At 41.7% G+C, this 15,472-nt stretch overlaps 1 protein-coding gene across 1 annotated transcript in view; it reads left to right on the top strand.

Annotated features, from left to right (window-relative positions):
• The window catches only part of LOC115106977 (solute carrier organic anion transporter family member 1C1-like), a 73,191-nt gene extending 62,638 nt beyond the window's left edge, over positions 1–10,553 (top strand). Inside the window, exons 10-15 of the mRNA XM_029630241.2 lie at positions 2,239–2,434; positions 3,626–3,791; positions 4,098–4,282; positions 9,208–9,272; positions 9,705–9,822; positions 10,056–10,553. Of these exons, the coding sequence (XP_029486101.2) occupies positions 2,239–2,434; positions 3,626–3,791; positions 4,098–4,282; positions 9,208–9,272; positions 9,705–9,822; positions 10,056–10,296 (971 nt within the window). The 3' untranslated portion in view covers positions 10,297–10,553. The remainder of the gene's footprint in view (positions 1–2,238; positions 2,435–3,625; positions 3,792–4,097; positions 4,283–9,207; positions 9,273–9,704; positions 9,823–10,055) is intronic.
• Positions 10,554–15,472: the final 4,919 nt, after the last annotated feature.

Here is a 15,472-nt window from a genome sequence, read left to right as displayed (position 1 = left end):
CCGTCCAAAAATGTGCCTTTCGTACGTAATCTATAACTCTGGCCTATACCAGCTCAAGTAATAATGACAGATTAAATATATCCTTTACAATTCTTTAATAAATACATTCTTTTGTTGAATTATTTATACATACAATATACAGTGCCTCCAGAAATGATTCACATCTTCACATCTCTTGACTGTTTCCACCACAGGAGGCCTGTATCTTTGTAGTGACTGGGTTTTTTGATACACCATCCAAAGTGTAATTAATAACTTCACCATGTTCAAAGGGATATTCAATGTCTGCTTTTTATTTTTTCTCATCTCATAGGTTCCCTTCTTTGTGAGGCATTGGAAAACCTCCCTGGTCTTTGTGGTTGAATCTGTTTTGAAATTCACTGCTCAACTGAGGGACCTTACAATTATCTGTATGTGTGGGGTACAGAGATGTGGTAGTCATTAATAAATCGTGATTCCATGCAACTTATGTGACTTGTTAAGCACTTTTTTTTACCCCTGAACTTATTTAGGCTTGCCATAACAAAGGAATTGAATACTTAATGAGTCAAGACATTTCTGCTTTTCATTTTGAATTAATAAAAAATAAAAAATAAACATAATTCCACTTTGACATTATGGGGTATTGTGTGTGTAGGCCAATGGCACAAAATCTCAATTCAGGCTGTTTTTTCAACAAAATGTCGAGGGGTAGGAATACTTTCCGAAGGCGGGGTATAAAACTAACTGGGCACAGTTAAAGGAGAGCTCAAATACAAGGACAACTGGCTACCAATCTGTTTTAAACACAGATACAAACTTGGCGCAGAGATATGAAAACACACAAGTTAACGCGAGCAATAGCCCTTTCCAAACATGCAATTCGTGAACCACAACGACCAGATTGTCTAGATACCAATTAGTTGTATTATTTTCATAGAAGTTGCAGCAGCGTAGCCTTTTCAAAAGGACAACGTATGCACGTTCCAACATTCAGAACTCAAAGTCAAAAATAAAAACACCTTGTTGATTTATTTCACTGCTTTCCTCTAAAGGAGCGATTTAACGTTATACGGCACTGGAAAAAGACTGAAGGTGCTTCTTGATATTTGAAGTGAAGTTCTTCGCAGTGGACAGGCACTTATCCCTGAGGCAGAGTTAGCTTTTTACTGTGACGTTCATGTCCTTTTCCCCTTACCAATTCAAAGTAATGCGAATTCTTCCACCATGCAAATTCTATTGTCTCTGCCGTCTCACTAGTTAGAAAAAAATAAAATAATAATAATATTGTAAATTAAGACTTGCTTATTTGAAAACGTAATTAAGTAACTGATGAATTAAATAGAAAAATTACTCGTTACCACAAAAAAAAGTCATCCGAGTACTCTAACCCGTTACTTTGTAACCCCGTAACGCTTTACCCCTGACACTGGCCTTGATTCATCTCATGCGTGAGCTAGTTCAATTTAGATTGGAAACTTGAAAGGACTCGCTTTATGCATAGATAAGCACATGCATGCAATATTGTTAAGACTAGATCAAGCAATAGGAGGTCAAAGGCACTGTTTTATTGAGCTATACAATGTGTTATGATTCAACCCTCAAATGCGATGATCTAAATAGGCCTCATGCTCCACTATTGACCTGACCATTGCATGCTGTGTATGAAAGGTAATGCAATATCTAGCATAACTACAGTAATAGAACAGACAGATAGAATATGATATCTGTACATTGATGAATAGCTTTGGTCTTTTTTTTTTATTTTTTATTAATTTTTTTATTTTTTAATTTTACCTTTATTTAACTAGGCAAGTCAGTTATGAACAAATTCTTATTTTCAATGACGGCCTAGGAACAGTGGGTTAACTGCCTTGTTCAGGGGCAGTGGGAGTTGAGTGGGAGTTGGACAGCGCTACTGTGTGTTCTCTCTACTGTCAACTATATCAAAGGCTGAGTCTCAGGCGGTATGGCCTGGTTCTACTCTGCTGTACTGTATGTAATTGGTTGTGGAATAGCACTGGCATAAAAGGTAGACGTATAGCTACAGTGGTATGAAAGGTAGCAAAAGCTACAGTATGGTATTGTGTGAATGCCTGGTTTAGGGATTTGGCTGGCTCACCTGGTGTTTCAGTCCCATTGAACCTGTCGTCAAGACCTTAGCCCTGGCCTAAATCCTCCATGACTAGGAATGAAGAACATTTCTAAAGAATGAGATCTATGTCTTAACGTTTACAGAGTGTGTGTTGATTGTTCCAGGTACAATCAACATCCCTGCCGTGGCGTTGGGAATTTTCACTGGCGGCCTGCTCATGAAGAGGCTGAAGCTGAGCATCATGGGAGCGGCCAAGTTTGCGTTCGGCACCTCTCTGATAGGCTACTTCCTATCCCTCTTCTTCTTCGTCATGAGCTGCGAGAACGCCAAAGTGGCTGGGATCACGCTGCCCTACAACCGGTGGGTTGATACACACACACACACACAGCTCTTGGTAGAAGTTGCCCTTAGGTACATACATATTTACCCTCTGTAAATGTTCTATTCCCAGCACCACAAACGGGTAACATGCTGGAGTGCGTATGCTAATAATTGCTCCTAGAGGACAGCATACCTCCAACACTGGAGAGATGTGGTGTAGAATAGCGAATCAGGGATTTCACCCATCTACTGTACTGTACGCCCCTTGGTTCTGTCAAGACTGTTTGCTGCTCATGTCAATATCAGAACCGACACTGAATTTGGTTGATAACATTAGTATTCATTGAATCGGTGAAAGTATACTGAACGAAAATAGAAACGTAACATGCAACAATTTAAATGATTTTGCTGAGTTACAGTTCATATAAGGAAATCAGTCAATTAAAATAAAATCCATTATGTCCTAATCTATGGATTTCACATGAATGGGCAGGGGCACAGCCATAGGTCCACCCACTGAGGAGCTTTATTACAGGCAGAAATACTCCTCAGTTTCATCAGCTGTCCGGGTGGAAGATCCCGCAGGTGAAGAAGCCGGATGTGGAGGTCTTGGGCTGGCATGGTTACACGTGGTCTGCGGTTGTGAGGCCGGTTGGACGTACTGCCAAATTCTCTAAAACTATATGGTAGAGAAATTAACATTAGATCTCTGGCAACTGCTCTGGTGGACATTCCTGCAGTTAGCATGCCAATTGCATCCTCCCTCAAAACTTGACATCTGTGGCATTGTGTTGTGTTGACAAAACTGCACATTTTAGAGTGGCCTTTTGTTGTCCCCAGCACAAGGTGCATCTTTGTAATGATCATGCTGTTTGATCAGTTTCTTGATATGCCACACCTGTCAGGAGGATGGATTATCTTGACAAATGATAAAATGCTCACTAACAGGGATGTTGACAATTTTGTGCACAACATTTCTGGGATCTTTTATTTCAGGTCATGAAACATGGGAACGACACTTGTTGCATTTATATTTTTGTTCAGGATATATCTTATTATGCATTTGATTAAATACACATCACACCTTCTGTATCTGAGAGGGCAGAGGTCAAATCATGTCTGTATTCATTAGATTATCTGTTTAAAGCAAAGCGCTATCTGAATTAAATCTACTATTAATAACAGCCCCACTTTCTCTCTCTCTTTCTCGCCCTTTTTTCTCTCTCTCAGGGCGGTTGGTGTATCGTATGAGGAGCACTCAGTATTCTCAGCCTGTAACTCAGACTGTGTGTGTTCAGACAGAGACTGGGACCCTGTTTGTGGAGAGAACGGCATCACGTACGTCTCTCCCTGCCTGGCTGGCTGCCAGACCTCCACAGGATCAGGGAAGAACACGGTGAGATGAGAATCTTAGCCAGCACGGAGGCTGCATCCCGAAATGGCACCCTGTTCCCTATATAGTGTACTACTTTTGGGCTCTGTTTAAAAGTAGTACACTATATAGGGAATACGGTGCCATTTGAGATGTAAACTGACTTGTGAGCAACAGGGTAAAGGTCAATTTAATTTCAGGATGATTTCAGTCAGAATTGACTCACACCCTGGTGGGTTTATGGAAAACTTTTGAAGCAGCAAGTTATGATGTTGTTTCTGTTTTTGTGTCAAATTGTCTTGTCTTGTCTTGTCTTGTGTGCTTCTGCAGGTGTTCTCTAACTGTAGCTGTGTGGTGGCAGCAGGGCTGAGCAGTGGTAACCTGACAGCCAGTGTAGGCCACTGTCCTCACAGAGACGACTGTGACCGTGTCTTCCCTTACTTCCTGGCTCTCTCTGTCATCACTTCCTTTATCATCTCCCTGGGTGGCACGCCAGGCTACATGGTCCTCATCAGGTCAGTCACACACACACCCATACACAAACAAGAAGGGATGGTCATAGCAGTTGGCAAGACAGCACAAAGAAATCTGGGACTCTGGCTTCAACAAGGTACCTTAAAGGGGAAACAATCAGAAGCCCCGTTTGTACCTGGTTCTAACATGCGTCCGTTGTCCTGATCATGTCCACATTCGTATCGTGCGTCGACAGGTGTAGACAATCAAAAGACTCATTGTGATCTGATTGTGATTGTATTTTTCTGACCACCTCTGGTGGTAGTGAAAGACGCATCTTGTACGGATATCCTTGGTGTAAACAAATCGAAAGTGTATACATTTGGCCAACGTCACAGTTGTCCCGGCCTCTTAAAAAAATCACACCAGCCAATTGAATTAAGAACATGTTTTTAGAAACCAACTGCCTACTGACACTGTGGCCAGATATGCCACAGTCCAATACAGAGGTCCAGCTCTGATTAAAATGGCAAATAGAAATAAAGGTATTTATGAAGAGATATTGTCCCGAATAAGAGAAAAGAGGTTCTCCCCTTCCCACGTTCAATGCCAGCGCAAATTCTAATATTTGAAAACATTTTAGGCTACATAAATGCATTCCCTGTAACTTAACCTGTTTCTGTTTTTACTGTGTGCATTACTGTGTGCATTAGTATAATTTTTATTTATACTGTGCAATAATTGTATTTTGTACACACATCCAGATACTCAGCTCATTTGTGTGGTGACGTTTTTAGAGATGGGAGAGATTCTCTGACTTGTTATTTGTCCATCTGTGGACAAGTCGAGGTTATCGGGACAGTCGTCTATTACGCCCAGACTTGAATCGTTGGATAACAAAAGTAGGCTGTAATGATGAGTCTAAAACTATTGACTATAAAAGTGTGCTGTTTCCTGTCGATTTTATACAGCTTGTGTCATAATGGGAGGTCCAAGGGAGGTTGGATTCATTTGCATACAGGGAGGGACCAGGGAATCTGGTCACAATAGGGACGAAGTGGGCAGATAAGAGACATATATTACCATGTGTCGACGCAACAAAATCTCGATCAGATAGTGACCGGATGATGACAATCACTTTAATGCAAGGTGTAACCATGGCTACTGAGAGAACCTAACCTGCATAAAGTCTACTACATTTACTTGCACCACCTTGTTCAGAATGATCTCACCCAGAAAGTTCTCACATTTCACTGTAGTGAAATTAGCTCCCAATGGGTGACAGAATGGCTGACCAGAAGTTGAATGTAGTCTGTGTAACAGACTTAGGCAGGGATTCAATTCAACTGTGCTTTGTCTGCTATGCTCCATTTCAAGGTCATTTTTGATTGAGGTGACATATGCAGTGTTTATGATGAACGCGGTCTCCGCTAACGCGGAACCATTGCCTTTAAAAGCTGCATAGCAGACAAATCGCGATCAGATTGAATTCCGGCCATAAAGAGCCGTGTTGCAACCATGGAGGCCTCTAGTGGTCAAAAGGCCATATTAGCATGGGCAGTGCCATTGAGGACTTCCACCATTTTAATGTAGTCAACTGGGTGGGACTTCCAACTTTATTGGCTGGAGTCATGTCCAACCGGGTCATCCGAGTGATCCGCCAATTGGGAAGAAGAAAATGTAAATAGCCTTCCATAATATTCTAGTCATAATATTCATAAAACCTAAAGTTCATTAAGGGAATTGGTTCCAATTGTTTCCCCACCATTAACAGCTAATTAGCATTTCCTTTTTGGGAGGTAAATACAGGCAAATATATTGATAAGTCACCTTGTCCGATAGAGATTTACACAGTTATCAAAACGTCTCAGGGTAAGCGAAACACAGCCCTTATTTAAGTGTTTCTAAAATCCCCTATAGGAAAAAATGAATGGTGGAAAAACGATGGGAACCATTTCCCTGTTTGACCACTGGGTTTTATAGGTATTTTGACATCTCCAATGTGGGGCACTATGGCGCTGCACATGCTGTCACAGACGCTATAATGGCACATATACAAAGATGAGTCTTCTATCTATCTCTATGGTTGCAACAGACTTTATGGAGGGCAAGGAGACAGTCACATGATGCTTTCAGGTGATTGAATTACGTGGTCTGACTGGAATGAGAGAAGTTTTTATGAGTCGGCTCATTGTTCTTCCTACTCTCTGCTTGTGTGTCCATTCAGGGTTATAGCAGGAAATATAGATTCAGTACACTTTAAGTACATTTAATTGAAATCTTTATCCCGCGGCATACTTCATAGGGGTTATAGGAAAGTCAGCAATAGAGGTTTTACTGTATTTCAGGAAAGTAGAATATGTGATTTGGTGCGGTACTGTTACTGGCTAAAACTAGTCCTTGATTAGCCTTGGCCAGCTTTGAGCATGTACACAAATGCGCACACACAAACACAAACACGCATGTACATGCACGCACACGCACACACACGAACACAAACCCCAATCCAGCAGATCGGCCCAAAGCTCGATCAGCTGACCCTGATGAAATGTGTTGCCCTTTCTGGGACAAATGAAGTTACTGGAAGTGGCCTATTTCCTTTTGTTCTGATATTTTTAGTCTTAGTTGTCTGAGATGGGTCTGCTTCTGTTTTTGCTCTGGGTCTTGAGAGAACAGCTGAATAGCCTCACTCCCCCCTATCTGAGATACCTATTGCAGCCCTCATCCTCCACATACAACACCCGTTTTGCCAGTCACATTCTGTTAAAGGTCCCCAAAGCACACACATCCCTGGGTCGCGCCTCTTTTCAGTTCGCTGCAGCTAGATACTGGAACGAGCTGCAACAAACACTCAAACTGGACCGTTTTACCTTCATCTCTTCATTCAAAGACTCAATCATGGACACTCTTACTGAAAGTTGTGGCTGCTTTTGTGGCTGATGTATTGTTGCCTCTACCTTCTTGCCCTTTGTGCAGTTGTCTGTGCCCAATAATGTTTGTACCATGTTGTGATGCTGCCATGTTGTGTTACTACCATGTTATTGTCATGTTCTGTTGCTACCATGCTGTGTTTTCATGTGTTGCTGCCATGATATGTTCTTGTCTTAGGTCTCTCTTTGTGTGTTTTGTCCTATATTTGTATTTTTTAAATTTTTATCCCAGCCCTCGGCCTCGCAGGAAGGTCGTCATTGTGAATAAGAATTTGTTCTTAACTGACTTGCCAAATTAAATTAAATAAAAACAAAATAGCAAGGTAGTAAGGGCAGACGTTTCTGACAGTGTACTGCCTTGCTCTACCAACAGAGGTCAGTATTACTCACTCTTTGGTACGCACTGGCTTCGTCAGAACGTCTTCAGTCAACTTACATTATGTCAACAACACTAGTCTTTTGAATTGACCTTTAAAACCTCTTTGGGCTGACATCCCGTTAACGGGATGATATTACAACAGCCAGTGAAAGTGCAGGGCGCCAAATTAGAAAACATCAAAAATCTCAATTAAAATTCCTCAAACATACATGTATCTTATACCATTTTAAAGGTAATCTTGTTGTTTTTCCCAACACAGTGTCCAATGTCAAATATGCCTTACAGCAAAAGCACCACAAACGATTATGTTAGGTCACCAACAAACGACAATAAACACAGCCATTTTTTTCCAGCCAAAGATAGCAGCCACAAAAAGCACAAATAGAGATACAATTAATCACTAACCTTTGATGATCTTCATCAGATGACACTCATAGGACTTCATGTTACACAATACATGTATGTTTTATTTGATAAAGTTCATATTTATATAAAAATATGAGTTTACATTGGCGTGTTACATTCACTAGTTCCAAAAACATCCAGTGATTTTGCATAGCCACATCATTCAACAGAAATACTCATCATAAATGTAGATGATATACACATGGAATTATAGATATACCTCTCCTTATTGCAAGCGATGTGTCTGATTTCAAAAAAACTTTATGGAATAAGCAAACCATGCAATAATCTGAGACGGCGCTCAGAACAATAGTCAAAATAGCCGCCATGTTGGCGTCAACATAAACAAGAAATTACATGATAAATATTCCCTTACCTTTGATGATCTTCATCAGAAAGCACTCCCAGGAATCCCAGGTCCACAATAAATGTTTGTTTTGTTCGATAATGTCCGTTATTTATGTCCAAATACCTCTTTTTGTTAACGCGTTTGGTATACATATCCAAACGCTCATTCTGGTCAGCGTTACATCGGACAAAAACTTCAAAAAGTTATATTACAGGTCGAAGAAACATTTCAAACTAAGTACAGAATCAATCATTATGTTTTTAACATATAGCTTCAATAAAGTTCCAACCGGAGTATTCCTTTGTGTCTTGATGAGCAATAGAACACAAGTGGATACCATGAGGAATGCGCATGATCAGAAAATGGCTGACTGTCAGACACCTGATACATTCTGCTCTCATTCAGTCCCACAACACAGTAGAAGTCAGTAGAAGTTCAAATTTCTATAGACGGTTGACATCTAGTGGAAGCCCCAGGAAGTGCAACATAATTAATATCTCAAGGGGATTTCAATGGGAACTGTGGTGAATACATACCAAGCTCAGATTTCTCACTTCCGGTTTTGATTTCTCCTCAGGATTTTGCCTGCCATATGAGTTCTGTTATACTCACAGACATCATTCAAACAGTTTTAGAAACTTTAGAGTGTTTTCTATCCAATACTAATATGGATATATTAGCAACTGAGACTGAGGAGCAGGCCGTTTACTTTGGGCACCTTATTCATCCAAGCTACTCAATACTGCCCCCCAGCCATAAGAAGTTAAAGCGGTTTGAGTATGCAAACTTAATAATGAACCATAACTAAATTGTGGATACTTTCATATCATAACATTTCATTTATAATATCTTCAGATCTATATCTATTATCTGTTTTCATAGTTATGGTGAAGTTCAAGTTGATGATGGTGTTCTTCCATGCAGGTGTATCAAGCCTCAACTGAAGTCCTTGGCTCTGGGGTTCCATACTCTGTCCACACGTACACTTGGTGAGTCAATACTGTCAGATCACAGATCTAGGATCAGTTTACCACCCAAAATGTTAACATGTGGGGGGCACAAAACTATCCTTAGATCAGCGTCTAGGGGCAACTACCTCCTACTCCTGTCTGATCAAGCCATACCCATCTCAGAGCCAACGCAGCTTAGCAACCCTGATATAAAACTAGCTGCAGCCAGTTTGTTTCCAAGTCACACATTTCTCCACTAATCAGCTTCTATTAGGATTAATACCCTGAACAAAATCCTCTTAAAAATCCACTCTGTTGCAAAGGTAATCCTTGAAAAATGATTACTTGTGAATCAGGTGTGTTAGCTCTGGGTTGGAACACAATCCTGCACACATTGCCCTTTTCCATGACCAAGATTAGCCACCTCCGTATTAGTGGTAGATCATTTTGTGTGTACTTGTGTTATAACAGCGGGCATCCCAGCGCCCATCTACTTTGGGGCGATCATCGACACCACGTGTCTGAAGTGGGGCCAGAAGAGATGCGGAGGGAGAGGAGCCTGTCGGATATACAACACTACAGCATACAGGTAATGCACACATACACACTACTGGTCAAGCCTGATACACAACAAAAACGCACACAGACCACACACTTACTTCAAAGTGATAATGTCGGAGAGGCATACCCTCTATAACATCAGATGCTGAACATTGATTTTCAAGACAATATTGAAGGCAACCCCAGTAGCCTTGCCACTTGAATCACCAGTGTAATGTCAAGACGTTGAGTGTGTGTATCCCCTGGTCTCTCTCTCCTCAGGATAGCTTACCTGGGTCTAACTATGGGCCTGAGGACAGTTTCCTTCCTGCTGTGTATACTGGGATTTGTGCTGCTCAAACGACACCTGCGGAGAGAGGAACGCAGTGCCCACCAAGTGGCCAATGGAGGAGCAGAACTGGAGGTACTCAGGAAAGAGGAAGTCCTAGCCTCCAACTCGGACCAATCGCTACGGACTCCCACAACAGACTACAACAACACAGAGAGAGAGACACGGCTGTGACAGTCTGAGACAATCTCCCCTGATCTCTCATGTTACACACACACGCGAGATGTGCAGGAACCAACAACACTCGGCGCCAGACCATCTCATAGAACATAAATTATATATTTGTACTGAACCTGTCTAGGTTATGTATATTTAAAAAAAAAATAAAAAAAACATGTTTTGATATAACTGACGTATTTCATGGATGTACCTGCTGTATTTGACAAAAACACAAATGTAACAACAAAGAATGTAATCTTTGTTGTTTTTTTACAAAGAAAGTATTTGATTGGATTTGTTAACCATTGGTTAACTGTTTTTACTGCAGCGAGAGTCCGGTTTCGGTCACTGAGTATTTTTGCCACAACTCCCAAGGTCGTCTACATTATAATATTGTTAGACGGCCTCAATCTGTTGAAAGAGAATGTCAGACACTCTGTGTTTCTCTACTGTAAACATTGACAAAAAATATGATCTCAATAGCCCTGTTTATACCTGGTTCGAACATGCATCCTTCATCCTGATCTTGTCCGTTTACACTTAATCACAGCAAATTGGTCAGTGTTACCTAGTGTTGATATTTCAGTTTAACATTTGTAGCTCTGCAAGTGTTAAATTAACACTCAGTGGTGTAAAAGAACCCCACTGTTGGTGTTAATAACAAGGGTTAAACCAAAACCACACCCATCATTATATTTCCCAGAATGCTCTATTGCAGGTAGATTTTTAAAAATGGTTTATTTCAATATCTATGTTTTTGCATGTACATTGATTAATTAATTTTTCTCATGCTACTCAAATATAAATAACATGCACCCGGCACCGAAATGGTTGTTCCAGTTTAGATGCTTTAGGTAGTCTCATCTCTTATTCTTCCCAACCCGCCAATCATTCTGAATGCAGGTTGCTGGCCAATGCCAGGTTGCGCCAAACGTAGGCTAACCCCACTCTGTCTGGATTCTACTAGGAATTACACATCACTTTTCCACCCAGCATAATGTGACCTGCACACCTGATTATATCAAGATGGCGCCGAAGAACATGGCTGACGTTTTACATTCTCCCAACCAATTGTGCTATTTTTTTTTTTTTTTTTGTGTAACTTATTCTTTAACATATTGTGTACATAATGTTGCTGCTACCGTCTCTTATGATCGAAAATAACTTCTGGACATCAGAACAGCCATTACTCACCGCTAACTGGAAGAAACTTTTTCCTTTAATGAGTCTGACAAGAAGGATATCCTGCTTTCACTGGAACAGGCCCATATCCCCGCTTTTTTTTATGAAGAAAAGATGCAGGAAAAGGGACAGCAGATCGGGCAGCCTTCTGAGAATCCGTACTCCCACTGTAAACTTCCACTGCCATCCGTTCTTCTTGCTAATGCGCAGTCATTGGAAAATAAAATTGATGACCTACGATTAAGATTATCCTACCAACGGGACATTAAAAACTGTAACATTTTATGTTTCACCGAGACGTGGCTGAACGATGATACGGACAATATAGAGCTAGCGGGATTTTCCATGCACCGGCAGAACAGAGACTACCTCTGGTAAGACGAGGGGTGGGGTTTGTGTCTATTTGTCAATAACAGCTGGTGTGCAATGTCTAATATTAAAGAATTCTCAAGGCATTGCTCGCCTGAGGTAGAGTACCTTATGATAAGTTGTCGACCACACTATCTACCAAGAGAGTTCTCATCTGTATTATTTGTAGCCGTCTATTTACCACCAGAAAGCGAAGCTGGCATTAAGACCTCTCTCAACCAACTCTATAAGGCCATAAGCAAACAAGAAAATGCTCACCCAGAAGCGCCGCTCCTAGTGGCCAGGAACTTTAATGCAGGCAAACTTAAATAATTTTTACCTACTTTTTACCAGCATGTTACATGTGCAACCAGAGAAAAAAAACTCCACACACAGAGATGCATACAAAGCTCTCCCCTCGCCCTCCATTTGGAAAATCTGGACATAATTCTATCCTCCTGATTCCTGCTTACAAGCTAAAACTAAAGCAGGAAGTACCAGTTACAATACAGAAGTGGTCAGATGACGCGGATGCTACACTACAGGACTGTTTTGCTAGCACAGACTGGAATATGTTCCGGGACTCATCCAATGGCATTGAGGAGTACACCACCTCAGTCATCGGCTTCATCAATAAGTGCATCGATGACGTCGTCCCCACAGTGACTGTATGTACATATCCCAACCAGAAGCCATGGATTACAGGCAACATCCGCATCGAGCTAAAGGCAAGAGCTGCCACTTTCAAGGAGCGGGAGAGTAATCTGGACGCTTATAAGATATCCCGCTATGTCCTCAGATGAACCATCAAACAAGCAAAGCGTCAATACAGGATTAAGATTGAATCATACTACACCGGCTCTGACGCTCGTCGGATGTGGCAGAGTTTGAAAACTGTTACGGACTACAAAAGGGAAACCCAGACGCGAGCTGCCCAGTGACGCGAGCCTACCAGACGAGCTAAATGCCTTTTATGCTCGCTTCGAGGCAAGCAACACTGAAACATGCACAAGGGCACCAGCTGTTCTGGATGACTGTGTGATAACGCTCTCAGTAGCCGATGTGAACAAAACCTTTAAAACCTAACATTCACGAAGCTGCTGGGCCAGACAGATTACCAGGACGTGTACTCAAAGCATGTGTGGACCAACTGTCAAGTGTCTTCACAGACATTTTCAACCTCTCCCTTACCGAGTCGGTAGTACCTACGTGTTTCAAGCAGACCACCATAGTCCCTGTGCCCATGTAAGCGAAGGTAACCTGCCTAAATGATTACCGCTCCGTGGCACTCACTTTGGTAGCCATGAGTGCTTTAAAAGGCTGGTCATGGCTCACATCAACAGCAGCCTCCCGGACACCCTAGACCCACTCCAATTCGCATACCGCCCCTTTCTCACCTGGACAAAAGGAACACCTATGTGAGAATAATGTTCATTGACTACAGATCAGCGTTCAACACCATAGTGCCCACGAAGCTCATCACTAAGCTAAGGACTCTGGAACTAAACACCTCCCTCTGCAACTGGTTCCTGGATTTTCTGACGGGCCGCCCCCAGGTGGGAAGAGTAGGCAACAACACATCTGCCAAGCTGATTCTTAACACTGGGACCCCTCAGGGGTGTGTACTTAGTCCCCTCCTGTATTCACCCATGTCTGCGTGGCCAAACACGACTTCAACACCATCATTAAGTTTGCTGACGACACAACGGTGGTAGGCCTGACAACGATGAGACGGCCTATATGGAGGAGCTCAGAGAACTGGCAGTGTTGTGCCAGGACAACAACCTCTCCCTCAATGTGAGAAAGACAAAGGAGCTGATCGTGGACTACAGGAAAAGGAGGGCCGAATAGGGCCCCATTAACATCGACCGGGCTATAGTGGAGCGGGTCGAGAGATCCAAATTCCTTGGTGTCCACATCACCAACGAACTATCATGGTCCACACATACCAAGACAGTCGTGAAGAGGGCACGACCAAACCTTATCCCCCTCAGGAGACTGAAATTTGGCATGGGTCCCCAGACCCTCAAAAGGTTCTACAGTTGCACCAGAGAGCATCCTGACCGGTTGCATCGCTGCCTGGTATGGCAACTGCTCGGCATTTGGCGGTACAGAGGGTGGTGCGAACGGCCCAATAGAACACTGGGGCTAAGCTTCCTGCCATCCAGGACCTATATAATAGTCACTTCACCCCCACCTACATGTACAGATTACCTTAACTAACCTGTACACCCGCCTACTGACTCGGTACCGGTGCCCTCTGTATATAGCCTCGTTATTGTTATTATTATTGTGTTACTTATTGTGTTATATTTTCTTAACTCTTTTTGAACTGCATTATTGGTTATGGACTTGTAAGTAAGCATTTCACAGTAAAGTCTACACCTGTTGTATTCGGCTCATGTGACAAAAAGTTTGATTTGTTTTAATTTTGCCTGTGAGTTTCTGGCCACTTTATTAGGGTTCAAACTAAGTCCTCAAAATAAGGACTCGTGAGTTGTGTTGTACTGTCTTATATAATTTTATTTTAATGATAACATATTCACTTAAGTTCTCACTTGGTGAAGGCCAAAGGACCAAACTTTGATGAATGCAACAACCATATATTTGTCACTAACAAATACAGTCATGGGTGGTAACTCCACAATTCACTCGAAAGGCAAGGCACCCTGGGAAATATTCAAATAAGTCTTTACACTAAGCAGTGTGTTAATTTAACACTGAAAAGTGTAGACCAGTATAGACAAGGACCAGTGTTAAATGTAACACTCACTATTGATTTAACACTGGATAATTTGTTGTGTAAGATCTGATCACAATCACATCACAATGCACCTGTCTAAAAATGTGGGCACAATCAGAATGAGGACAACGGACACATGTTAGCACCAGGTATAAACAGGGCTACTGTTCATCATGTCTGTGTGACTGTGTTGTGCCACAGGATGCCACTGTGCCAGCTTACCATAGCTGTTCTCTGCCTTTGTTGTGCAGCAGGAGCTTTCTTATTTCAATTCTGATCAAATCTACTCGGTGGAAGTATTGTATACTGGTAGTAAATGAATCTCTGTCTAGAAAGTTACAGTAAAATCACAATGAATTGTGATACATACAATTAACGCAAAGATCATTATAGATATCAAATGCACATCCACTGAACCATTACACTGTTTTATAGTTCTACCATCAGTGACTATCCACTGTAGGTGTCATTCATTATGAGAAGTAAAGAAAATTCACTTAAATTATTGGTCAATCAGTCTGCGTGTCAATGTGTATAGGTTGTGTATGTACGTTTGAACGTTTTAGGGCTCTATTCAATCCTTATCGCTGAAGCATTTACGATTGAGAGATAGAAATGTAAAGGCAATTTCCAATTGAGCCCACATACAGTGCCTTCGGGAAAGTATTCAGACCCCTTGACTTTTTCCACATTTAGTTACGTTACAGCCTTATTCTATAATTGATTAATCCCCCCCCCCCCCTCATCGATCTACATACAATACCCCATAATGACAAAGCAAAAACAGGTTTTCAGACATAGCAAGTTTATAAAACATAAACTGAAATATCATATTTACATAGGTATTCAGACCCTTTACTCAGTACTTTGTTGAAGCACTTTTGGCAGCGATTATAGCCTAAAGTCTTCTTGGGTATG

The sequence above is a fragment of the Oncorhynchus nerka genome, linkage group LG23 (genome assembly GCF_034236695.1).
Source record: "Oncorhynchus nerka isolate Pitt River linkage group LG23, Oner_Uvic_2.0, whole genome shotgun sequence".
In the NCBI taxonomy this organism is placed as follows: domain Eukaryota; kingdom Metazoa; phylum Chordata; class Actinopteri; order Salmoniformes; family Salmonidae; genus Oncorhynchus; species Oncorhynchus nerka.
This window is presented reverse-complemented; position numbering and strand designations above follow the sequence as displayed.